Here is a 26,902-nt window from a genome sequence, read left to right on the forward strand (position 1 = left end):
CATGCATTACAGCTGATAGAAAAGGTCCACAGCAGTCTGATAAAAACACATTTCACACCACAGCAGAAGGTTGCAGCTGTACCTTGTAGTGGGATAGCCCTTTGTATGAATTTCCATGCAGTATAATATTCTTAAAAACACACACATACAGACAGTTAGCTAACAACCGATCTATTTTACTGAAACAATAATGTGACTTGTCACACTGACTCATTCAAAGCATTACATCCAATCCAATAACTTCCAGCAAATAGGATTTGAATTTCTGCTTAATGTACCAATTCCCAGTACAGTATATTAAAGTAAACCTAAGTAAGGGTCAGCTTTAACCCAAGACAGGAAGAGGACGGACAGATGCGTTTATTGTGAAGTTCTCCATGTATTTGACTGATTATTCCTTGAAAAATCAGGTCACTTCATGATTTTAACAACAAAATTCTTTAGTGTAATTTAATAACTGCAACATCAGATAAGAATAAATCTAATCAGACATATGAAGTATAACAAAAAACATGCAACCTGGTTTAACATGGAGGAACTGTCAGTGTTGAATTATGGGAAGCTGTATTCATTTAGCATATCACAAAAACTTCAGAAAAAACACAATTAGCCCATAAAAAGGTATGATGATGAAAAACAGATGTTTTTAAACAGCAGATTTCAGGAATGGCATCAAATGCATAAATGAATACAGGGAAGTTAGTAGAACTTCTGGATGCGGAGCGGTGTATTTGTGTCTGCACCTTAGTGTGACTCACCAGAGACGGGAAAAAGGCATGTGCCATGGTGAGTTTCTCTACCTTGTCTCTGAGGGAAAAGGTTCCGTGAGCCCCAGCCGGCAGAAAGAGGTTCTGAACCTTCAGCTGACCCAGGTTGGCTACAATGACCCTGGGCGACCGCGAGCTCTCGGGGATGATTAGAACTGGAGCACCAGCGTCGATGTCCAGGAGAACCCTGGAAGCCCTCTGAGGTTGATCACGCACCTTTAGAAAGAGGCAGGGGAGACAGACCAGACATTATAATCCCATTATACTGAAACCGGTATTAGAAGTGGCATTTATATGAGAGAATAGTTTGGAACAGGCAGCACTCACAGCCTGGCCCTCCATTGCAGCCCTCTGTCTGCCGAGGACATCCTGCAGCTGGGTGAAATGCTGGATGAAGGCTATGACCTCGGCTTGGAAGCGCTGTGTGTGTACGTACTGTACGGAGGCCATCTGCAAAGACACCTTGAAATCACACTCCCGCTGCAGGTCAGGATCAGGCTGGCCGTACCTTCAGTAGACAAAATAAAGAAGGGAAGAAGATGTTAAATGGTTCTTGCAGAGTATTGTGTCCACTGACGACTAATAATCCACAGAGATTTGTGTAAGCTGTACTTCAGAATGTTGAAAACAAGCGCCTCCCCTCCTTGTGTGGTGAAGCGCTCTCTGTACAGGTCCCCGTGTGGAGTCAGGTCACTCAGGGACAAACTTCCTAAACTACCCTGTATTCTCAGGTCACCGTCTACAATCATTTTAAAGAAAGGAAAATGGTGAGTAAAGATTTTATTTCAGTAGAGTGATGCGAGCGGTTCTTATACATACCATGCACATCCAGATAAGCAGATAATTTGGACACACTCGCTCTGGCGAGTTCATGGAGTTTCTTGTTTAGGATAAGAGTCAAAGAATGAACCTGAAAGAATAATAAGGGTCAGCGCTTTGGGTCCACTTCACTTCAGAGCTGCTGCAGAACAATAATAGAAATAAACTCAACTGTAATACCTACAGTCTAATCATGGGACATTAACTCCAGAAGTAGTTAGGCAGAATTTACAACTGCACCTGGCAAAAGTATTCACACCCCTTGAGAATTTTGTCACATTACAACCACAAACCTCAATGTTTTCATTGGATTTTATGTGAAAGCCAACACAAAGCGGTGCGTGATTGTGAGTATAAAGACACATTATTCATTCATTTTTAAATGTCTTTTCGAATAAAAATCTGGAAAGTGTGGCATGCATTTGTACTACATTCAGCCCCCTTAACTCCGATATAACATCCAGTAAAACCAACTGTTTTCAGAGGCCCCCCAACTAGTAAACAAAGTCCACCTATGTGTAATTTGATCAGAGTATAAATACAGCTCTTCTGTGACGGCCACAGCGACCAAGGAACACAGCAGACCAGTCAGGGAGAAACCTGGGGAGAAGCAGGGTTCGGTTCTAAAACATCTCACAGGGCTCTGTTCAATCCATCATCTGAACTAAGAGGCCCATGGTCTCAACTCTGGAGGAGCTGCAGAGATCCACAGCTCAGGTAGGTGAATCTGTCAGGAAAACTATTAATTGTGCACTTCACTTTTTTTGCCTTAATGTGTAGTGTTTCAAGAAAAAAGTATTTTTTGAAGGAAATGTATAAGAAGTCCTACTTGCATTTAGAGGACAGAGCAAACGTGTAGAAGAACATGCTCAGGTCAGATGAGACAAAACTGAATTTTTAGGCCTACATGTTAAATACTATGTGTAAAAAAGAATCTACACCAGGCACATCATCCTAAATACACATCCCCACAGTGAAACACAGTGAAGGTACCATTATGCTGTGGGGACTGGGGTTTGCCTTCTAGCAGGACTACAACCCTAAACATACAGCCAGCCTTGCAATGGCGTGGCTTAGATCAAAGCCGATTCATGCTCTAGAATGGCCCAGTCAAAGTCCAAGTCAAGTTAGAATCACATCACAAATATGCACTACTTTGTGTCGGTCTATCACACAAAATCCAGATAAAACGCCTTGAGGTTTATGGTTATATATAAAAATAGTTCTGCAGGACACTGTAAGAGAGACATTTGTGTCAACGCTGCCTTCCAAGCCAACTGCACACCTACCTTCAGGTCCACCTTTGTGTTGACAGTCTGAGCCGTCTCCTCCTCACTGAAGTCTGGCTCATACACAGAATGTCCTGGCACAGGTTGGGGTGACGTTGCCACCTTTACTGCATGATTATTGGCTGTGGAGCCGATACCAAAGAAGTCCAGAATGACCACCCAGGTCTGCAGAGTGATCAAAATATCCAGGCAGTTAAAGTCTATGTCCACGCTTCGCCCCACACTGCCGTAGCGCATTTTAAACTCTGGATGGTTAGAGTCCACCAGCAGCACATTTATATGAACTAATGAGTCATCATAGTTTGAGGGGGGCTGAGGAGAGTTGGTGTGGCGTGTTGGAGAAGGAGGAGGGGTGCTGGGACAATCTGGGTCCTTCTTAGATTTGCGGCTGCTGGACGGTGTGGTGGGATGCCTCTGGTAGGGCTGGAAGACGTTTTGGGTTTCCTTTATGTGGGCAGGCAGGGAGCGGGGCATGTCTGGGGCAAGAGCATTGGACCTGGACGGGCAGCTTTGGGAAAGGTACTCCTTAGAAGTGAACGTTGAGGGCTTTGGAGCTCCGTGGGACTTCATCAAGTGTTTGTACTTAGAATCAGGATTCTGATCCAGGAGATCTTCCATCAGCAGCGCACGGAGAGCCAGTTGCACTTCAAGTAAGTGTTGGTGATCTTTGGTAAAGTGCCCCTCCAAATCTTGGAAGCAAACACTGACCAAGCCCTGGGAACCCTGGGAGAGGTCGGCACTGAGCTGGACCTGCAGCTGTGCCACATGTAAGGTGACCTTCAGCTGAGTGAAAGAGGGAGGCTGGAGAACCGGTCTGTGAGACTGCAGAGGTAAAGGAGAGTAAAGGGACGAATGGGAGAAGCTCATAGTGGGAGGATCCCTTGCAAACAGGCCTCCTTGCGAGTCTGGGAAGCAGTGGGATCTGGCAGATGAAGGAGTCGGAGGAGGAGGAGTCGGAGGCTGGCTGGGTGTGGGATGTTGCTCCTCAATCAGGGATAAATTGTCCAGGGTCTGGAGAACTTGCTCATACACAGGCTTGCAGAGAAAAACCTATCACAAATGCAATCATCAGTATTAGGTTTTCACTGAGGAACCATCAATGAAGGTTGCAGGTGTGAACTATTAATAAGCTCTTATGGTGATTTGCATCTCATTAAACAAGTGACACACAGGGCTGTGCAGTCTCTGCTCGTTAACATCTCCCTTTACTTTAGAGTTCGAATGCAGAAAATGGAGAGAAATACGATGCTATCTTTTATTGCTAATGGTGATTAGTGTCACCAAGCATTTGATCCTACTGGTTTTCTAACTTGCAACCACAATATACAGGTCCTTCTCAAAATATTAGCATATTGTGATTAAGTTCATTATTTTCCATAATATAATGATGAAAATTTAACATTCATGTATTTTAGATTCATTGCACACTAACTGAAATATTTCAGGTCTTTTATTGCCTTAATACGGATGATTTTGGCATACAGCTCATGAAAACCCAAAATTCCTATCTCACAAAATTAGCATATTTCATCCGACCAATAAAAGAAAAGTGTTTTTAATACAAAAAACATCAACCTTCAAATAATCATGTACAGTTATGCACTCAATACTTGGTCGGGAATCCTTTTGCAGAAATGACTGCTTCAATGCGGCGTGGCATGGAGGCAATCAGCCTGTGGCACTGCTGAGGTCTTATGGAGGCCCAGGATGCTTCGATAGCGGCCTTTAGCTCATCCAGAGTGTTGGGTCTTGAGTCTCTCAACGTTCTCTTCACAATATCCCACAGATTCTCTATGGGGTTCAGGTCAGGAGAGTTGACAGGCCAATTGAGCACAGTGATACCATGGTCAGTAAACCATTTACCAGTGGTTTTGGCACTGTGAGCAGGTGCCAGGTCATGCTGAAAAATGAAATCTTCATCTCCATAAAGCTTTTCAGCAGATGGAAGCATGAAGTGCTCCAAAATCTCCTGATAGCTAGCTGCATTGACCCTGCCCTTGATAAAACACAGTGGACCAACACCAGCAGCTGACACGGCACCCCAGACCATCACTGACTGTGGGTACTTGACACTGGACTTCTGGCATTTTAGCATTTCCTTCTCCCCAGTCTTCCTCCAGACTCTGGCACCTTGATTTCCGAATGACATGCAGAATTTGCTTTCATCTGAAAAAAGTACTTTGGACCACTGAGCAACAGTCCAGTGCTGCTTCTCTGTAGCCCAGGTCTGGGGAATGCGGCACCTGTAGCCCATTTCCTGCACACGCCTGTGCACGGTGGCTCTGGATGTTTCTACTCCAGACTCAGTCCACTGCTTCCGCAGGTCCCCCAAGGTCTGGAATCGGCCCTTCTCCACAATCTTCCTCAGGGTCCGGTCACCTCTTCTCGTTGTGCAGCGTTTTCTGCCACACTTTTTCCTTCCCACAGACTTCCCACTGAGGTGCCTTGATACAGCACTCTGGGAACAGCCTATTCGTTCAGAAATTTCTTTCTGTGTCTTACCCTCTTGCTTGAGGGTGTCAATAGTGGCCTTCTGGACAGCAGTCAGGTCGGCAGTCTTACCCATGATTGGGGTTTTGAGTGATGAACCAGGCTGGGAGTTTTAAAGGCCTCAGGAATCTTTTGCAGGTGTTTAGAGTTAACTCGTTGATTCAGATGATTAGGTTCATAGCTCGTTTAGAGACCCTTTTAATGATATGCTAATTTTGTGAGATAGGAATTTTGGGTTTTCATGAGCTGTATGCCAAAATCATCCGTATTAAGACAATAAAAGACCTGAAATATTTCAGTTAGTGTGCAATGAATCTAAAATATATGAATGTTAAATTTTCATCATGACATTATGGAAAATAATGAACTTTATCACAATATGCTAATATTTTGAGAAGGACCTGTACAGAGAATCATGTGGAAAAGTATGTTGTTATGTTGAAATGAAGCTGTAGAACCTACCTGAACAGGGTTGACAAATTTCCCTTCAATCCTCAGTTGGCCTGTGCTTTTAAAGTTCTCCTCTGTAGTAAGTAAGATGTACTCGGAATCAACAGGACTTTTCTCCAAAGTGAAGAGTATAGTGGTGTTTTTAAGTATGTGGAAAGCTGATGAAGAAAAGAGTCAAATCACATATAAATAAATGACGGATGAAACAGACATAGGTGTGTCCCAGAATGTAATAAAAAAGATAATTTATCCGAGTAAATTCACTCAAAAAGTCCTACATTATATAGATTCATTACACAAAGAGGGATAATTCAAACATTAATGTATGTTAACTCTGATTATGAGGAATTACAGCTAATAAAAACCCAACATTCAGCTTCTCAGGATTTACGAAAATTAAAAATGTTATTTTAAGTCCTTCACAGTCACAGGAAAGACAGCTGACTGGACAGTTGTCCAACAGACAATCAGGGAACATCCTTGACAAGTTAGCAGACCACCAAAGGTTACCGCTAAAGAAGCCTGCTGTTTAAAGAGGGCTGTATTCAAGCATAATAAAGGGAAGTTGAGTGGAAGGAAAAAGTGTGGTACAAAAAGCCAAATGAACAACGGGGATAAACATGGCCTTGAGAGAACTGTGAAGCAATCTCCTTTAAGAGTTTGCGGGAGATTCAAAAGGCATAGACCGGACCCGAGCTGGCGCCCGTGCTTGAAGAGCCTCCACACAAGAACAGATCCAGAACTTGGGTTAAGCCTGTCTCATTCCCTGTGCTAATCCACTCCTGAACCAGAGAAAATGTTAGCAGCCTCTTACTTAGGCTGAGGATGAAAGTAAATTTAGCATTTCATTTAGAAATCATGGTCTCAGAGTCTGGAGAGAGAATGGACGCAGAATCCAAGCTGCTATAGTGCCAGTGAGACCTTCCCACAGTCATTGATGATTTGGTGAGCCAGGTCATCTGCTGCTGGGTCACTGTGCTTTATACAGTCCTAATGTATCAGGAAATTTTAGAGCACTTCCTGCTTCTGTCTGTTGACAATATTGTACAGAATTTGGAGCAGATACGGCACATGGAGATACTTTTCAGGAAGCCCAGATTGTTTTTCCTGTCTGTTTTCTCTCTCTCTCTTCCTCTTGATTTTCCAAAAAATGAATTAAATGCTTGAAATGTATCCATCTCTGCGTAATGAATTTATATCTTTTCAATGTATTCCAGAAATAAATAAACTTTTGATATTTTTATTCATTCAGATGCATCTGTATGGAGCCATATACCTCATCTAACCTTTAAAATGAAATGCAAGTAATCAAATCTCCGTCAGGTTCTCACCTTTTCCCCGGGTGATGGATTCAAAGAAGTCATGCCGTGTGAACTGGGATTCATCCTTGCTGACATTTTCATTGTGGTATGGAGAATAATTATCAGCTCTCTCCTCTTTGGACGCCCTCTTCAAAACCAAATGACACATGTTGACTGAAAACAGTCGGATATCCTTCACCAACACCTGCAGCCTCTCTCTTTGAGAGTCTTCGTTATTCAGAAAGTTCTGAATTTTTATCCTTCCCAGATGACCGACCAATAGCTCCGGGTGTCCAGGTTTCCTGGGAATGAACACGACTGGCGATTCGATGCTTATATTGAGGGTCAGCTTCACAAAGAACGTGTCCAAGGCAGATTCGGGTTCCTCCGTGGAATCGTCCTCCTTGTTGTCGAATGAATGTGCCCAACCTTGGCTTGAAGTCCGAGTTCTCCGTGACGGGTTCTCGAAGAGTGAAACCCTTTCGCTGTACTCTGCGGTTTTAGTAGCAAGAACTGTCGACACTGTAGTGGCAGCGTTTTTCAACATGGAGCGGAAACTGTCTTCCAGCTCATTGGCTGACAGACTGAGCTCTCGCAGGAACTTGGCTGAGTGGTTGTAGTGGAGAGATGCCATTTCCAGTTTCAAAGAACACTCCCCTTGGGATTTCTCCTTGAGCTGAAAGTTCAGGGCATCTGTAGGAGACTCTCTGTTGTCAGACAGGAATGTTATTCCATCGGGACTTGAGGAGGTGTCATCAACACTCCCAATGCTGACCACAAACTGGCTTCGGTCTGCCTCCTGGGTTAAATCCACCAGCTGCATGGATCCAAGTGAACCACTGATGTCCAAATGGCTTCCCAGAGAAACGTTGACCTTGGTATCAGAAATGCTGGCGGTGGCAATCTTCAGACCTTTTTTCTCAACACCCAGGGCAGTGCCAGAGGAGACGGTTCGAAGGAGAAGCAGGTTGAGGCGGTGGATCTCAACCGTTAGCTCTTTGTTCTGGTCATACGTGGCCTGATATGCCCGGTCTTCTTCCTCACTGGAACGCTCTGCTGGACACTCCTGTGTGGATGACATATTTTCTTCTTTGGGGAAAGACTTTTGGAGGAACTTCAGTAGCTCCACCATGGTCTCAGGGTTGAGAATAATGTCCAAGTTATTGACCTGAATGCTTGTAATCTGGAGGGAGTTGTCAAGGTTCATGCTGGGACAGTCTGAGCTCACAAACTGGTACTCAAGCCTGATGAGGGCATCCTGATCCTTCAGGAAGGAACTTAATGGGGACAAATCAGAAGATGACCCAGCATGAATATCAGGATACTCCAAGGTCTTCTCATCACACAAGGCAGGGGAAGATGGCTGGCTTTCCCTGAGGCTGCCGGTGGGAACATCAAAACTTAGATGCTTGTGAGACGCGACGAGCAGGTCAAAGTCTGAGCCGTACGTCTGTAAAGTGTCCACCAGGAGAAACCCATGAACAGTCAGAGAGACTTCAACATCATACGGCCGCTTGACAAAATGAGCATTTGTGCCAAACACTTTAAAAACAGATATATAGCGGCCATTACTCTCCACACCAAGCTGCATGTAGTTAATGTTGAATTCAGCCAACAGCAGGCGGGATTCCACCAGAACTTCTTGTGTGTGCTGTTCTAATGTCGTCACGCTTTGGGTAAGATTCTTGGCAGAATCCTGAAGTTTCCACGAGCTGTCCACTCTGTGAAAGATCTTGTCATGGCGGAGTGTGGGAGGATCAGGGGATGTTACGTTTGGACCGTTTTCCAGGCCTCGGTCACCTTCACTCGCAGCTGGTCTGCTTAGCCGACCAAGACAAGTTCTGATTGCTGTCATTTTCTCAAGGTTGATATGCACCTTAAGATCTGGCAGGGTTCCTGACAGCACAGCTCCAGGGAGCTGAGGGTCTGATGTGTAGCGCAGTCTCTGCTCAAGCTGCAGCAGTACGTTAAACTTTTCCACCACGTGGGTTGGTCCTACTTCACTTTCCTGAAGATGCTTCCAGCTGTCCTTATAATGTCCAACCATTATCTGGAGGTCCTTAAATGACAAGCAGTATTTCTCATAGAGCTTCTTGCTGTAGGCCTTTGTAGCCTCTGGAGATCTGAGGCTGAGAAGTTCAGGGTCTTTGAATTGTGCTCTTAAAGGCGCGTCGGTTTCAGGTGGTGACTCAGGTGGGGTGGCCAGAGGAGTTTGGTACTCATCGTCACTCAGGTCTTCCTGTTCAGGTTCAGCAACTTTAGAGTTGACGATATTGTCATCTTCAAAGAGGGAAACAAATATCAGTTATAGGGCGAGACAAATCGGATCAGATAAAAAACAGAAGGTAACTGTTGATTGGTTCACCTTGAGAGTTCGTCAGAAGAATCCTGCCTAAATCCACCACAACAAGCATTGGATCTTCTGACTGGAAGTCATCAGGGAAAATCACCTGAGGCGCACAAATGTCCAGTTTCATCGTCCAACGCTTGCTGTTTTCCTGCAAAAGCACAAACATGTTACTAGATATTTAAAGTTTGATCTATTTCATGTTACATTGCAGCAACTATTTCTTACAATAAACTCTCCAACAAGCAGCTGATCGACGGTTTGTCGAAACTCAGCCTTGGTTTGTTTCTTCAGCTTGTCATACTGCCTCCTTGCAGCCTCTGCCACCCTTAGCTCCAGCTCAGACTGATAGCCAAAACCTGGAAGAAAAAATGTTTTGGCAACATTCATTCATCTACTGATATCTGTCCCATCTGGTCGTAACTAGGCCGTCGAATGATTTCAATCTAAAAAATTTCATGCAGCTATTATTTATTATTATTTAACAATTCAAAGATGAAGCCAAAATGGAAAAAACTAAGTACACTTTGCTTCCACCGAAAAGTCAGCTGCTGCTGATCTAATGCACTGATTAACTGATCATCATCAGTGTTGGCACCTCTGGAACAGCAAGAGGTTTTAGAGCTTACAGGTGTTTACTAACTCAAAGCCAAGGTGGAAAGACTTCAGCAATAGGAGAAGAAACTGTAGCTGCCCGTCAACCTGGGGCGGGTTATAACATCCATCCTAGAGAGAAGAATATTATTTACAAGTGGACAACATTTAAGACATCTACCAGTCTTCCAGAGAGAGAATGTCGCATCTAATTTTCCCACAGGACACAATGTACAATGCTCAGGGAAATGAGGCCTACAGGTCCTTCTCAAAATATTAGCATATTGTGATAAAGTTCATTATTTTCCATAATGTCATGATGAAAATTTAACATTCATATATTTTAGATTCATTGCACACTAACTGAAATATTTCAGGTCTTTTATTGTCTTAATACGGATGATTTTGGCATACAGCTCATGAAAACCCAAAATTCCTATCTCACAAAATTAGCATATCATTAAAAGGGTCTCTAAACGAGTTATGAACCTAATCATCTGAATCAACGAGTTAACTCTAAACACCTGCAAAAGATTCCTGAGGCCTTTAAAACTCCCAGCCTGGTTCATCACTCAAAACCCCAATCATGGGTAAGACTGCCGACCTGACTGCTGTCCAGAAGGCCACTATTGACACCCTCAAGCAAGAGGGTAAGACACAGAAAGAAATTTCTGAACAAATAGGCTGTTCCCAGAGTGCTGTATCAAGGCACCTCAGTGGGAAGTCTGTGGGAAGGAAAAAGTGTGGCAGAAAACGCTGCACAACGAGAAGAGGTGACCGGACCCTGAGGAAGATTGTGGAGAAGGGCCGATTCCAGACCTTGGGTGACCTGTGGAAGCAGTGGACTGAGTCTGGAGTAGAAACATCCAGAGCCACCGTGCACAGGCGTGTGCAGGAAATGTGCTACAGGTGCCGCATTCCCCAGACCTGGGCTACAGAGAAGCAGCACTGGACTGTTGCTCAGTGGTCCAAAGTACTTTTTTCAGATGAAAGCAAATTCTGCATGTCATTCGGAAATCAAGGTGCCAGAGTCTGGAGGAAGACTGGGGAGAAGGAAATGCCAAAATGCCAGAAGTCCAGTGTCAAGTACCCACAGTCAGTGATGGTCTGGGGTGCCGTGTCAGCTGCTGGTGTTGGTCCACTGTGTTTTATCAAGGGCAGGGTCAATGCAGCTAGCTATCAGGAGATTTTGGAGCACTTCATGCTTCCATCTGCTGAAAAGCTTTATGGAGATGAAGATTTCATTTTTCAGCACGACCTGGCACCTGCTCACAGTGCCAAAACCACTGGTAAATGGTTTACTGACCATGGTATCACTGTGCTCAATTGGCCTGCCAACTCTCCTGACCTGAACCCCATAGAGAATCTGTGGGATATTGTGAAGAGAACGTTGAGAGACTCAAGACCCAACACTCTGGATGAGCTAAAGGCCGCTATCGAAGCATCCTGGGCCTCCATAAGACCTCAGCAGTGCCACAGGCTGATTGCCTCCATGCCACGCCGCATTGAAGCAGTCATTTCTGCAAAAGGATTCCCGACCAAGTATTGAGTGCATAACTGTACATGATTATTTGAAGGTTGACGTTTTTTGTATTAAAAACACTTTTCTTTTATTGGTCGGATGAAATATGCTAATTTTGTGAGATAGGAATTTTGGGTTTTCATGAGCTGTATGCCAAAATCATCCGTATTAAGACAATAAAAGACCTGAAATATTTCAGTTAGTGTGCAATGAATCTAAAATATATGAATGTTAAATTTTCATCATGACATTATGGAAAATAATGAACTTTATCACAATATGCTAATTTTTTGAGAAGGACCTGTAAATTGGAAATAAGAACAGCATATCAGTACAAACACCCCATACCAACTAAAGTACGGTAGTGAGGGGGTGATGATACGGGCCTGTTTTGTAGCCACAAGACCTGGGCACCTTGCAGTCAATGAGTTGATCACAAACTATTCTGTCTACCAAAGTGACGTAGAGTCAAATGAGACCGTCTGTCTGACGGCTGCAGCTCGGGCCAAGTGAAGCAATGTTGTATAAAAAAAGTGAGCCAAATGTGAAACTGATGAGGTGAGATGGGAAACAGCTACTGAGAGTTATTGCTTCTGAGTCATGGGGTGTACTTTTTTATTTTAAATATTTCCATTTTAACCTCATCCTTGTTTATTAAATAATAGTTCACTCAGTTATGTGTGCTTTCAACCATTAAGGTTAGATTTAAATAACTTCATTATCTGGTGGAGATCAAACCAATCTGATCATGTTCTCAAGTGTAAAACTATGGAGCTTAAAGAAGATGTCTTCTCTTTCAGATGACTTTAGAAAGGTTATTGGTTTTTACCTGAAGTGTGAACTCTTCCTTTATAGAAGAATTCAGTAACTTTTTTCATGGCTTGTGGATTGTAGATTATGTTTAACGGGCTTGTGTTCACCTCCAGCCTTCTCTCAAACTTGGACCTCACAGGATTGCGCTCATATATCATCTCGAACACCGGAGAAGTCCACTCAGCATTTCCTTCTGATAAGACAGCATAAATGTACAAGAGGTATGAAATCTGAGAACAAGTGGTTTCGAAAGCAAGACCTGAGACTTACTGGAAGAAATGGGCGGAATATCATTTATACTTGGAAGAAAATGAATAAATACTTACCAGTAGCATTGCTGTGCGGACTCATGGACTGATTAAGGGCAACAACAACTTTGTCCTACAACAAATAGATGTTTTTAGAGCCATGTTGATGATTAACCCACATTTAGGATAAAATAATACAAACAACTCAGCCTTTGAGAGGTGCAGCTCAATGAAGAGATGTTTCCACCTTTATTAATCCAGGCTTACCATTTTGGGAGACACCAGGAATGGGAACATGGTGCCCTGAGTGGTCAGGTCTCTCAGGAACAGGCTGCCCAGTTTAACAGACAGCAAGGACGACTCGGAGCGAGGAAGAGATTCCACGATCACCTTCACTCCTGAGCAATGGTGATGACAAGAAATTCATTTTAATTAGTGTGCTGTCTACAAAAACTACCTTCCTGCAGGACACAAACCTTTTTACATTGTGGGCTCCCCGTGTCTGTTAGCCAAAACCAATAACTCTTCTGAAAATGAATCCAACAATAAGATATTTGTTGAATAATATGTTCTGTAGATAAATAAATAGATAGAAATGAAAGACATGCAGACAACCCACATTCAGATATATATTTTTTTCTATGATAGGGGACAATATGTTGAAGAAGTCAAGGAAAGCCTTACAATCAAATCCAACACTTGAGTATTTTTGAGGCATAATATTAATAATAAATAAAAATCTGTTAAAGAATTGAATGTTTGTATTGACCAGATTCCCACAAAATCCAAACTATGCCTAATAAGAGAAATCTTTTACATTTCTAATAAAACACAACACAATAAAAAGTTCGTTTTTTAAAGGACACGTTCACATTTTCTCCTTATTTCAAACAAACGTCTTAACCACCGTTTAGTTTCCACTAAACTTCCACAGATCCTATCACAACCATGTAGTTACTGGTGGGGTTCACCACTGGTCAGTCCTTGTGCCACTACGTTTTGTTGTTAACCATTACGTTGTTAAGCCGATTGTTTATCTATAGTAGTGTAACAAGTCAATTATGTTTGCAAGTAACTGAGCTGCAATAGTTAAAGATGCAAATGTATTTATGTAGAAGGAAAGAAAATAGAAATGCTCTTCATCTCAGAATCTCAAGTTTCTCTCTTCGTACCTGAGAATTCCAGCTGGATGACTCCACTTTCGTGCATCATGTTCGCCCTCCTTTCCACTTGAAAGAGAGTGACTCCACCCTTCTCCAATAAGAACTCCAGTCGGGCAAACATGTGATCTCGTCTAGTGAACGTGTTCAGAGTGTGGGAGTCCTCCAGTGGGTCGAATAAGTCCTCAGTCTCTGCTGGAACAGCATTAGGAAATTAAAAAGATTATTGCAATGTAACATAAAGCACTATTCCACAAGTACAGCCAAGTTGGGGTTAATAAACGGACTACAGATGAGTGCCGAAGCTGTTCTCCAGCACCAGTCAGCAGCCTGTTGCTCACCTAGAATATCCCAGGACGATGGACTTGGCAAGAGTTCTTCAGGTGTGTCCAGATCCTGTGTATTTCCATACCAGCCCCCCCAACCAGGGAACCAAGACTGCAGGTATAGAATCATTCTGGAGCTTCCGCTTTTAGGAACTGATGTGTTAGGTGGACCAGGCTGGGGGCTGCCACTTGGCTCTCGAACGTTCTTCATGAGGACACAGAAAAAAACAAATCAGTTAAAAAAAACAAAGTCCGGGAACAATGGGTCACATACAACAAAAATAAGAAAACAGAACTCAGAGTGAAAATCTTAGATGGGCTAATTCTTTCTACCACACTTTTTCCTTCCACTCAACTTTCCATTAATATGGTTGGGTACAGTAGCCTGGAAAGCCAGCTTTTTTAGCTTTGACCTTTAGTGGCAATGACCTCCAAGTGGCAGGAGTCAATAATTGACTGCTGGACAGCTGTCAAGTAAGCAGTCTGCTCTGTGATTATGTAGGCCATAACATGGACAGAACATCTGCATCAAAATTCTATTGATTTTATGTAATCTTTTAATTTTCTAAGAAACTGAATTTATGGGTTTCAAATGATAATCATTAAAATCACCAAAAATGAATGGTTGAAATATATCACTGTGTTTGTTGTGGATCTATAAATGAAGGTTATTTTAATGGAATTACTGAAGTATATAAACTGTTTCCTGATATTTTGGTTTAGTGAGATGCATTTGTATGTTTGCTAACCCACTATGATCATCTACACATACCTCTGCAATCTCTTCCTCCTTTCTAAACCAGTCATGGACAACTTCTCTGAGAATTTGGAGCTCCTCCAGTGTCTGCTCCTCTTCAACTCGTTCCAGTTCAGCCTGAATAACAAAAACCAGAAGAAATGTTTGTTAACTGATTAAAAACCGTTTACCAAGGTCCAGCAAATCATTAAAACATACATTTTGTGTAGGTGTATTTTGAAATTCCAGAACAATTTGCCTGAAAATATTATCCTGTTTTCAGTCTGTCCTCAAAGCTTAGGTTCATAATACAGCTGACAAAATATTAAAAGGAATTTAAACTTTTTATGACCAATTTATAAGCCAAAGTTTAAAACCTTCCACATTTATTTATATTGCAGACTATTGGCCTGATCTTCAAAAGGTTTGCGTGTATAAGGCAGATTTATCCTTCATTTGCAAACTGGATGCTAAAATCACTTCTTAGCAGGTAAAAAAAATCACCTTTTTAAGGCGGCCTATTCCACGCGGTGAGAAAGAGTTTGCTTTAACCTTCATCCAGATTGCCAACTCCTACAACAAACTATATTTATTTTGCTAATATTACGTTGAGGCTGTTTTGTGGCTGTTTATGATAAACTCCAAACTCTTCAAACACTCAAAAACAAAAGAAAAAAAAAGAAGGAGGAGACTCTGAAAAATATTAAAAGATCAAGGGAGACAAACCTCAGCTTAAATTGACAGACATGTTATTAGTATTGATTGGCTAATTTTTTGCGAGTTTTGTCAAGCTGTGCACGCTCCTGTGGTGCTGTCAGTCTAGACCAGCCGCCCCATATGCACCGATGGCACACAGCGCTGCCCTCCTGCAAAATGGCCTGTAATCTATCATTCTGATCGAAGGTGAAGCAAAATGTAGTCTTTGCTTCACTGGGTCCATCTGGACAACAAATATAAAGCATCTGCTCACAGAACAACTTCACACTCAGCCTTCTGCATGCGCCATTACGCACTCAGAGGCGCCCTGCGCAAATGAACAGAAAGGGGACATAATCTCATCAGGGCAGAGGCTGAGAAGACAAACCTGCTGCTGTGAATAGCGACGACAAAGGTTAACAAACTGTAAAACTGTCCAGAAAAGCAGGAGCAGAACAGAACAGAAGGACAACATCTCCAACTGGATCCTTCATAATGGTGCAGCAACAACCCCTGCATCTTTCAAGCAACACAGCAGGTGATCTGTTTGCTTTTCCTCTGGTTCTACCAGGGGCAGTAGCAACCATGTGGCACACACACACTTTCTTCATTTAAATAGGGTGGTCTGCACCTCTTTTGCACCTGTTATTCATTGCACACGCAGTCTTGGAAAACGTAACGCGCCACTTATTGCACGTGCAATTATTTTTGTACAAGTAATTTAGCGCCCCCTATCTGAGATGCTTGAAGATCAGGCCTTATATGCGTAATATTTAAGTGCCATGTGTGTAATGTGTCTGGATCATGGTGTGATACCTCCTCCTCAGGACTCAGTAAGACGCCTTTAAGCCTTTTGAAGTAGAGGCCAGTGTAGGTCAGTGCGTCCCGGGCTCGCTGCAGCGCAAAGACCCAGCTTCCTCGCCTCCGCTGCTCCCTGATGTCACTCAGGTTAGCCTGAATGGCAAACATCCACCATGTCCTGCAGCTGAACAGAAAACAATGAAGAAATTAATTCTTATTTTAGGATTTAAGAGCAGAAGTCAGTAAAAAGACAAAGGGCATTTGAACCAATAAACGCCTGAAGATAGCACTTACTTCCCAGAAATTGTGACTTTGGGCCTCCATGTTCTGTACAGCATCCCTCTCTCTCTGCGGTCCACTTCTTTAAGGAAAGCCATCATCTGCTGGTACTGAACCTGTAAGAAGAGAAACATACAAACGTAAGAAGATTTTCTTTCATGCAAGAAAATGTCCTTTCTATCCAAACAACCACCAGGATACCTCCTCTAAAAATGCTTCCATGCCTCTGGCATCAGAGACCAAAAACATTCAGACATCGGCCAAATTATTAAGAAAAAAAGAGGATTGAATGTTTCTCTGCCAAACCTGTGAAAGACGTAAAGACATGGGTTCCAGCTGGACCTGGCCTTCGATCCGGGGATTGTGCCGGGACCTCAGAGGCTCCCTGGAGGTGTTTCTCCTAAGCAGCACGGAGGCACGCACTGGTTCAAAGATATACTGGTGCTCACGACTCTGCATACACTGAGTCATCGCATCCTGCAGGGTTACAAAGATCGGATCTAATTATATAGAACCACAGGGCACTATTCCTGGGGTCCTTTTAGTGCAGCATTTGAACAAAAATAGCATCATGACTCTTTTTTGATGTTTGAATTAGGATGGGAGTCGGTTCTGTTCATGGACGTCGTGTCCTGTTCTGTTTCAGTGTTTCACTGAAAGAGACTCCTTTTCATCCACATTCCAACATCTTGGCGTCTCTGCTGTTTAGCTAGGAATCATTTACAAATGTATCCCAGAAGACTTTTAGCCAGATGCAAAACTGGGGAAAACGTAACTATCAGAATGCAGTGAAATTCTGGTGAGAAAAATACTGGAGTGAGTGGGACACACAGAGATCTTTGCACCGTTAAATGAGCCAGAGAGGCCTATAAATCAATAAAACTCAATGTGCAACCAACCTGAATCTGGCTTGCAGGCAGCTTTCCCAGCATTTCACACTCTGTATCCCAATAAACACTGAAGTCTTCAATCTCCAGCTGCTTTTGTCTGAAAGGCTTTTGGACCTGGGACCGAAACAAAACCTCATTTAACGAGGAGGCCTGAATCAACAAGAACGCTTCATTTAAAACCAGCAGTTAACCTGTTGGTCAAGAACTCTCTGCTACAACTACGACATGTTGCTTCTCTTAACTCATATCTGAACTTCTGGTGCAGTTTTTTTACTCTCAAAAGATTCAAATATATCTAAAATACAAGTTTAACTTTTAAAGTTTAACAAGTAAAAATCTAGAACTTTATTCTGTGGTTAAAAACTGATTAAAGGGCAGGACAAGTTGATCACTAGTACATGTTTTAATGGAAACAATTTTTTATATAAGCAAAGATCTTGAGTGAAAAGAAATGCAACATTTAAACTGTTTACATGTCTTAAAACTGGACACTCACAGACTCCTTCAAAGGATTTTGGGCAGACACGCTGCTGATGCAAACTCCAAAAGAAAAGGCCTTCCCTGGGATCGAAAGGTCATCCTCAAATCTAAGGTGAACATTTTGGATCTTCAGCTAAACACAAGAGGCAGAAAATAAAACAAATCACAGCTCAGACTCATGGGTAATGCTGGTTCAGAACAAAAGAACTGATTAGTGGTGTAGTATCCACCCCAAATGAGACTTACTTCAATGTTTTCAACAATCCTGGTGACAACTGAGGCAGTGACGGAGTACCAGTACGACTCTCCTCTCTGTTCACACTCACTCTGTAGGAGCCGCACATTAATACATGATAAACTTAAAATGGCAACAGTAATGCACAAAATGGATGGGTTTGCTCTAAAAAATAAATGAAAAGTCATAAAAAGCAGTGGACCAAGTTCCATAATTCTGTTTTATTTCTTAAAAATTGTTAATATTTCTGACAAAAATGTCCCCATTTAGTTAAATCACTTTAATCTGCTTTGTCAAACTGCAAAGTCTTTTTCTTTTATTTCATGTTTTTCTTTTTAAAAACGATAGTTAAAGATATGATGAACTGTTTTAGACTGTAACTATGATGCAGAGACTCATAGTAAAGGTATTTCTGTCTTCTTGTTTCTGTCACAATGAAATGTTTCAGCTCAAACTAATTCTTAAATCACACAAAGATAACCTGAGTAAATTACTAATAATGATTTTATTTACTAAAGGAAAAAAGCGATCCACATGGTGGCACCAGCCGGCATCAAGTAACTGTGATAACAGGCAAAGAGTCTTTAATGTCACTATGAAAGAATTTTGGCCCACTCTTCTTTGCAGAATTATTTTAGAACAGCCACATTAGAGGGTTTTTAAGCATAAAAAGCCTGTTTAGGTTCACGCAAAAAAACTTCAGATTTAATCCCTGCAAACTGATCATTTTGTGCAATAATACTGCTGGAACTGAAAAAATTCAAGTGTTTTAATTCAGCTCATTTTATGGCTAATTCACAACAAAACTTGATGACAGGATGAGAAACAAAAGCAGCTCAAATCCAGGGAGGGGATTTCTGAAAACTGCTGATAATACAGTGGTGATAAAAGGAAACTATAAAATAAGATCTTATGCCAACCTAAAGGAGAAATTGCACTCACTCTGAATTTATCTTCAAGAGCCTTGAGAAGGCATTTTTTGCGTTCCCTCGCTTCCTCGTTTTCCTTCTCCCCATCAAACTCCTGCAGCTGGGTGGGACCAATGATCAGGTTGAGCTGGGACATGGAGATGACCCATGAGTCACTATAAGGCCGGTAGAAAGGGATCTGGAGAGTGATCTTGCCAATAAATCCTGGAAAAGGACAACATTTATGTTGCCTATTTAGAAGTACATTTTTAATAAATGATAAGACAAACTGATGAGTTTAGTGTGTAAAGTTGAAACAATGTACAATTTTCTTATTATTAAACTTTAGCACCAGAAAAACCTGTCAGTCAACCTCAAATTAATATGCTATTAACAAACGATGCATGTTGGACTCCGGCAGGGCTGCCCTTTGTCACCGGTCCTGTTCATAACTTTTATGGACAGGATTTCTAGATGCAGCCAAGGGCCGGAGGGGGTCTGGTTCGGGGACCAGTGGATTTTGTCTCTTCTTTTTGCGGATGACGTGGTCCTGCTGGCCCCCTCTAGCCAAGACCTACAGCATGCGCTGTGGCGGTTCGCAGCCGAGTGTGAAGCGGCTGGGATGAGGATCAGCTCCTCCAAGTCCGAGGCCATGGTACTCGACCGGAAAATGGTGGCTTGTCCTCTTCAGGTTGGAGGGGAGTTCCTGCCTCAAGTGGAGGAGTTTAAGTATCTCGGGGTCTTGTTCACGAGTGAGGGAAGAATGGAGCGGGAGATCGACAGACGGATCGGTGCGGCTGCCACAGTAAAGGGGGCGCTGTGCCGGTCTGTTGTGGTGAAGAGAGAGCTGAGCCGAAAAGCAAAGCTCTCAATTTACCGGTCAGTCTACGTTCCTACCCTCACCTATGGCCATGAACTTTGGGTCATGACCGAAAGAACGAGATCCCGGATACAAGCGGCTGAAATGAGCTTCCTCCGTAGGGTGGCCGGGCTCTCCCTTAGAGATAGGGTGAGGAGCTCGGCCATCCGGGAGGGGCTCGGAGTAGAGCCGCTGCTCCTCCACATCGAGAGGAGCCAGTTGAGGTGGCTCGGGCATCTATACCGGATGCCTCCTGGGCGCCTTCCTCGGGAGGTGTTCCAGGCACGTCCCACCGGGAGGAGGCCCAGGGGACGGCCCAGGACATGCTGGAGGGACTATGTCTCTCGGCTGGCCTGGGAACGCCTTGGGCTCCCCCTGGAGGAACTGGAGGAGGTGTCTGGGGAGAGGGACGTCTGGGTGTCTCTGCTGGGTCTGCTGCCCCCGCGACCCGGTCCCGGATAAAGCGGAAGACGACAAGTACGAGTAAAAACGGGAATATCACAGCTGGAGTTCCTCAAGGTTCCATTCTGGAGACACTTTGCATTCTCGGCCCACCGCAGATAATAGAGCATAATAACATGCTGATCTTTATATTTCTGTAACCACAGGCCCTCTAAGTCACTGAGTGGATCCATGTATAATATTAACTGGATGAGTCAGAACTCCTTCTAACTCAATAAATCTTCCACTGATCAGCCAACTTGGTGATTACACATAAACTTTGTAAAATCATCAGTCAGTGGATTCTGACCCGCTTTGACTTCGAATGGCAGGTCAAACTCTCGGAGGGCATCTTTCCTCAGTGGGAGGTTTTCCAGTTCCACTGCGCCTGAGAAATTAGAACAAAGAGATAAAAAGGAGACCCTTATTCCACATTTTGTATTAGCCAAGAGAACCTCAACACGTCATTTTAATCCATATGTGAAACACATTCAGATATGACAGTCAGTGACATCTACCAAACTTTATGTTGGATTTGATGTGGTTGGTTGGATTTTTCTTCTGCTTACTTCCTTAGGGTTTCTTCCGAAACCCTAAGTTGCTTTATATCAAGATTAAAAACCTATTTGTTTAGAGCGGCCTTTGACTGGGCCATCTAGGCATGATTAGTTACGTTTTCAGTCAAATTTTCCTTTCATTTTCTTATCCATCATTCTATTCTCCTTATTTTATTTTCATTTTTTTAATTACCTCTGTTGTTTGATTTTCTATATCATTGTAATGTTTTTCCTCATGTACAGCACCTTGAGTGCCTTGTTGCTGAAAAGCGCAAGTCAAAATGAGTCCAATGTTAGAAATGAATCACTTGGTCATTCAATACTTTTAGATTTCACTTACTTTAGAAGACATTGTTCATACAACAGATTTTCCTTTGTTCTCTTGAAAATAAAAACAATGATCTATCCTACCGCTCCAAACAGCACCGATGCTTTTCAATCAGCAATCCGACTCTTGGTCGTTCAATTCTGATTGGACAGAAGCTGCAGGTTTAAAATAATAAAAAATACTGAGGGTATCAGAGAAAAAAAATGAATTACCTTTGAGAAGTGCAATGGAGAGCTGATCTGTGTTCAGATTGCTGACATATTTTCCCAGGTAAGTGTTTAGTACCCAGGCTACGAGCCCCTCCAACATCCTGCTGGCTCACGGATGATGATGATGATGCAGGAATTGGAGTAGTTCTGGTGGGGAATGATGCTGCTGATTGTTCGCCTCACAGAGGAGGCATTTGGTGTCTAACAAACAAGACAGATGTCATTTATAGCTACAAATAAACAACAGATAAAAACTTTGGGCAAATGTAAAAACATTCCACTTTCCACTACATTCAAACATGTTGGGCAGAAGTGGTCTATTTAAAGCTGATGCTAATAGCACAACACTTTGCTAAAGGATTGAAACTGCTCAAACTTTTTCACATTTGATAATGATACAACCACAGAAGGCTCAGTTTCCCTTGGTCTTACGTCTGGTGCTGGGAACAACTAAAAAGATCTGGGCAAAGACAGTGAGCAGCCGTAGATAAGTAATCTGGCGCCTGGCTGTTTAGTGCTCTGTATGTCAGTATGAGATCTATCGGTAGCCAATGTAAAGAACATATAACAGGGTTCATGTGAGCTCACTTGCTGGAAGGTGTCAGTAGTCTGGCCGCAGCATTGTAGAAGGCATACATCAGAGATCTGATTGGTCCATATGTTCCTAACAGAGCACTTCGTTCTCAGACTGCAGGTTTACTGGTGGTTCCTAGAGTCTCTAGAAGTAGAATGGGAGGCAGATCCTTTAGTTATCAGGCTCTTCTCCTGTGGAACCAGCTCCCAGTTTTAGTCCGTGAGGCAGACACCCTGTCTACTTTTAAGGCTAGGCTTAAAACTTTCCTTTTTGATAAAACGTATAGTTCGAGTGGCTTAGTTTATCAGGGAGGGAGCCTTCCTCCCTCCCTGTTGGTTGGAGTAAGGGGGAGTCAGGTTTAGCCTAAACCGGCTCAGTTATGGTTGAGGTGCAAACACACCCTCCATTTCTGCTACCTGTATGACCCCTTCTCTTTTCCAATGGTCATAATCAGTCTGACAGAGAGACGTATCCTAATCCTTGTGGTTTTTAGTATAACAATGACCATCAGTGGGACCCTTTGTGAGGTTCCTTGAGACGACATTGTTGTAAATAAGCGCCGTTTAACTAAATAATCTGAACTGAAACTATCTGTGTAGTTATGCTGCTATAGGCTTAGGCTGCTGGAGGACATAATGACCACTTTCACCCTCTTCGCTACATTCTCACACTACTCTCCAATTTTGCATTATTTGCTGTTATTTCAGGTTTTAACTTTATGTTCTCTCTCTTTTCTCTTCCTAGAAGCTACACCTGGCCTGGTTCTGTGTCTACCTGTGACACCTTTCTGGAGAGGGGCATCATCCGAACTTCTGCTGGCAACAACTTAATGTTCACCCTCTACCGATGATCCACATGGCCCTGTCTTTTAGTGTTTAACCCTTTCTCTCTCCTAGACATGGGGATTCACTGAGCTTCTACTGTGACTAACTCTATGTTCTCTCTTTCAGACTCTAACCTTGAAAACTGGCTCAGAGTTTATCTGTTCTTTCTTTCTAGATGAAACGACTAAAGGAGCTACATCCATTAACATTTACTTTTCCTTCCCATAGAAAGTACTCCTGGATCAGTGCTTCTTTTGTTCTCTTCTGCTCTGTTCTCTCAAACCCCCAGTGGGTCGTGGCAGATGGCCGCTCACACTGAGCCTGGTTCTGGTTCTGCTGGAGGTTTCTTCCTGTTAAAAGGGAGTTTTTCCTCTCCACTGTCGCTACATGCATGCTCAGTATGAGGGATTGCTACAAAGTCAACACCAGTGACTGTCCACTGTCTCTACATGCTCATCCAGGAGGAGTGAATGCTGCGAGTCACTGACTGGATGCAATCTGCTGGGTTTCCTTAGATAGAAAAACGTTTTATCCAATTTGAATAAATAACTGAATCTGACTGAACTGTTCAATGGTTAGGATTAATTGGAATGTATGAACCTGACTGTTGTGAAGAACCTTGAGACAACATGTGTTGTGAATTGGCGCTATATAAATAAACTGATTTGAATTGAATTGAAAGGGATGATTTATTCAAACTGGTAAACATGGAATTGCAATAATTTAAACACGATGACACAAATGCATGGATAGTTTTTTTACAGTTCCGCTGAGGGACCATAATGTTGTAAAACAACATTAGTGAACACAGCAGATATGTGAGATAAAGATGTGGAGACGTTTAAAGCAGGGTTAGGTTTCTGAACCACCCCTAACCCTGAACACCTCACACAGCTTTGTTCAATCCATCATCAATAAATGGAAAGAGTATGAAACAACGGAAAACCCCCGCAGCATGGCGGGCCACCCAAACTGACAGGCCGGGTAAGGAGAGCATTAATCAGAGAAGCAGCCAATAGGTCCATGTTAACTCTGGAGGAGCTGCAGAGATCTCAGGTGAGAGTCTGTTGACGAGAAACTAAATAATCATGCACTAAACTAACTGGGCTTCATGACAGAGTGGATTAAAGAACGCTAAAGGAAATCAGTTTTGCAGCCACACTATCTGCAAGTCCACACAAGACTAACATGTACAACAGGTCCAATACCAATGAAGTTGGGACGTTGTGTAAAACGTAAATAAAAACAGAATACAATTATTTGCAAATCCTGTTAAACCTATATGCAAAAAAATCCACTACAAAGACAACATATTTAATGTTCAAACTGATACACCTTATTTTTAACCTTGGAAATATTCACTCATTTAGGATTTGATGCTTGCAACACGTTTTAAAAAAGCTGGGACAGGGCGACAAAAGACTGGGAAAGTTGAGGAATGCTGTTGGATCATTCCACAGGTGAACAGGTTAACTGGAAACAGGTGAGTGTCCTGATTGGTTATAAAAGAGTCCGTGAAAGGCTCAGCCGTTCACAAGCAATGTTGGGGCAAGGTTCACCACTTTGTAAACAACTGTGTGAGCAAATAGTGCAACAGTTTTAGAACAAGACTTCTCAATGTACAATTGAAAGAAATTTAGGGATTTTATCATCTACAGACCATAATATCATCAACAGATTCAGAGAATCTGGAGAAATCTCTGCAACAAGGCTGAAAACCAACAATGAATGTCCATGACCTTCAACCCCTGAGGAGAACCACATGGGCTCTGTGCCACATTTCAGAAAAACATTGTCAGTTAAAACAGCTTGTCGCTACAAGAACAAGTTAAAACTCTACCATGCAAAACCAAAGCTGCATATCAACAACACCCAGAACCGCCTCCAGCATCTCTGGGCCCAAGCTTATCTGAGATGGACTGAAGCAAAGTGGAAAACTGTGCTGTGGTGTGACGAGTCCACATTTCCGATTGTTTCTGGAGATCATGGACGTCGTGTCCTCCAGGCCAAAGAGGAAAAGGAGGATCTGGATTGTTGTCAGAGCAAAGTTCAAACACCAGCATCTTTAATGGTATGGAGGTGTGTTAGTGGCCATGGCATGGATAACTAGCAGATCTGTGAAGGCACAATTAATGCTGAAAGGTACATGCAGGTTCTGGAGCAACATCTGCTGCCATCCAAGCAACGTCTTCTTCAAGGTTGTCTAGACTGGCCTATTTGCCTGTAGCCCAGATCTGTCTCCCATTGAACATGATGGGCAAAATATCCTGGACTGCTGAGCAACTGAAGCTGTTCATGAAGCAAAAATGGAAAACAACTCCACCTACAAAGCTTCACCAATTAGTCCTCAGTTCCCAAACACTCACTGAGTGTTAAAAGGAAAGGTGATCAAACACAGAAGTGAACAGGACCCTGTCTCAGTTTTGTTGGAACATGTTGCAGAACATACCACCTTATGGTGACACACGGTGGAGGCATCATGCAGGGAACCTGGTCAGAATTGATGGGTCATGGCAGATTTGAAAAATTCAGCCAGAGCTACAATGGAATGACTTATATCAAAATATATGTATGTGTTAGAATGGCCCAGTCAAAGTCCAGACCTGAATTCAGACTGTAACTGTAACTATGGTTCTTTGAATTCCTGGGTGACTGCCAGTCACTCGGAAGTTCTCAGCGAGAAGATCCTAGGAGACCATAGGCTCCCAGGTGCTATTTATATAGACGCAGCAGCCAGGTAGGCTACACGTCACGTACGTGACTTTCTTTACGTAAAACCTCGACCTGCGCGAGGAGACATATCCATTTTGTTTACTGCCACCGGCAGTCAGAAAAATGAAAAAACTGATGTGAACAGGTGCTCTCCAGCCTGACTGAGCTTATTAGTCAAAGAGGAATGGGAAAACAAATCCACTCTACATGCAAACCTCAACAGACCTGCAGCAGTACATGCAGAAAAAAGGTGACTCTACAGAGCATCGGCGTGGGGATCTGAACAAAAGTCATTAAATGATTAAATGTGAGAAAGCTCAAGACGTGTGAAACTTTTCCAAGGAAATGGATGTCCAGTTTAACAGTAAAACATGTCAGCAAATTTTATCATCTGCGGCCAACATGGAAATAATTCCCTGAAGTAATGAAACAGATGAAAAAGCTCACAGCCTCTCATTCTCAACAGCGACACTTTCGATTGGAAAATTAGCGTCGCCACAACAACTACCTCCATGTGTTCTGCTTTAAAATGTGGACTTACCGCGAACGGCGACACTTGTCCTATCGAGCCACCTCCATAGAGTCCATGTTTGGGAGACACAACTAAGTTGTTTGTGAAGTCTTATCAGAAACCACTCAGGACGGGACTAACGACCAGGTTAGCGGTTATTTAGCTGCATATCGCCAACTTACATCAACAACACATCATATATTAGCGCTACAAGGACCACCAGGCTGTGACATCAGTTTAAATATTAAATAAAACAGCCAGAAAAAACTCAGCCAGTCTGTATTCCTGGAAAGGACAGAAGGTTGTGGATCCAGTTAGCTAGTGACTTGGCTAAAGTTAGCATCCATGTTGGCGTCTTTAAAGCAAAAACAGGCCGCCTTTAATGAGTCAAAGTCGGAGGAATGTGGGCAGCAAGGCTCCTTCTTAGATACTCAGAAAAAAACTACCGACAGCTCTGTTTAAAACTTCACCCAGCTCTGTCACACCGTCGAAAGTATCATTTCAGGACACCGTTCAACTAGCGACGCTTGCTTCCGGTCACGTGATGAAAACAACACGGTACACTTGTGCTGCTTTCAATGACATCGGGAAACAAGCACTAGATAAGTGGTTCTCAGACTTCTCGTAACAAGTAAACATATAAGACATTCAACCAAAAGTCCGGATAATAATAATAATTAACTTAAAGTAGTAACTAGTCCCTGATAGTATCATTTGAGGGGAGAATTACAATGTA

The 26,902-nt window shown here is 42.8% G+C and overlaps 1 protein-coding gene across 2 annotated transcripts in view; it reads right to left on the reverse strand.

The window, feature by feature from the left end:
* vps13d (vacuolar protein sorting 13 homolog D) overlaps positions 1-26,687 on the reverse strand; it is a 73,605-nt gene extending 46,918 nt beyond the window's left edge. For both annotated transcript variants that reach the window (XM_047359247.1, XM_047359182.1), the window contains exons 1-25: positions 26,197-26,687; positions 21,549-21,746; positions 20,762-20,839; positions 19,186-19,376; positions 18,255-18,335; positions 18,025-18,141; positions 17,538-17,642; positions 16,945-17,115; positions 16,654-16,754; positions 16,375-16,543; positions 14,899-15,000; positions 14,142-14,331; positions 13,813-13,995; positions 12,908-13,038; positions 12,719-12,773; positions 12,409-12,585; positions 9,692-9,822; positions 9,482-9,614; positions 7,147-9,396; positions 5,828-5,973; positions 2,876-3,925; positions 1,587-1,677; positions 1,380-1,506; positions 1,095-1,275; positions 801-983 (exon numbers count right to left, since the gene is read on the reverse strand). In XM_047359247.1, coding sequence (XP_047215203.1) covers positions 801-983; positions 1,095-1,275; positions 1,380-1,506; positions 1,587-1,677; positions 2,876-3,925; positions 5,828-5,973; positions 7,147-9,396; positions 9,482-9,614; positions 9,692-9,822; positions 12,409-12,585; positions 12,719-12,773; positions 12,908-13,038; positions 13,813-13,995; positions 14,142-14,331; positions 14,899-15,000; positions 16,375-16,543; positions 16,654-16,754; positions 16,945-17,115; positions 17,538-17,642; positions 18,025-18,141; positions 18,255-18,335; positions 19,186-19,376; positions 20,762-20,839; positions 21,549-21,645 — 6,240 coding nt within the window. In that variant the 5' untranslated portion in view covers positions 21,646-21,746; positions 26,197-26,687. The remainder of the gene's footprint in view (positions 1-800; positions 984-1,094; positions 1,276-1,379; positions 1,507-1,586; positions 1,678-2,875; positions 3,926-5,827; positions 5,974-7,146; positions 9,397-9,481; positions 9,615-9,691; positions 9,823-12,408; positions 12,586-12,718; positions 12,774-12,907; positions 13,039-13,812; positions 13,996-14,141; positions 14,332-14,898; positions 15,001-16,374; positions 16,544-16,653; positions 16,755-16,944; positions 17,116-17,537; positions 17,643-18,024; positions 18,142-18,254; positions 18,336-19,185; positions 19,377-20,761; positions 20,840-21,548; positions 21,747-26,196) is intronic.
* Between the last annotated feature and the right edge of the window lie 215 nt (positions 26,688-26,902).

This window comes from Girardinichthys multiradiatus, chromosome 1 (genome assembly GCF_021462225.1).
Source record: "Girardinichthys multiradiatus isolate DD_20200921_A chromosome 1, DD_fGirMul_XY1, whole genome shotgun sequence".
Lineage (NCBI taxonomy): Eukaryota > Metazoa > Chordata > Actinopteri > Cyprinodontiformes > Goodeidae > Girardinichthys > Girardinichthys multiradiatus.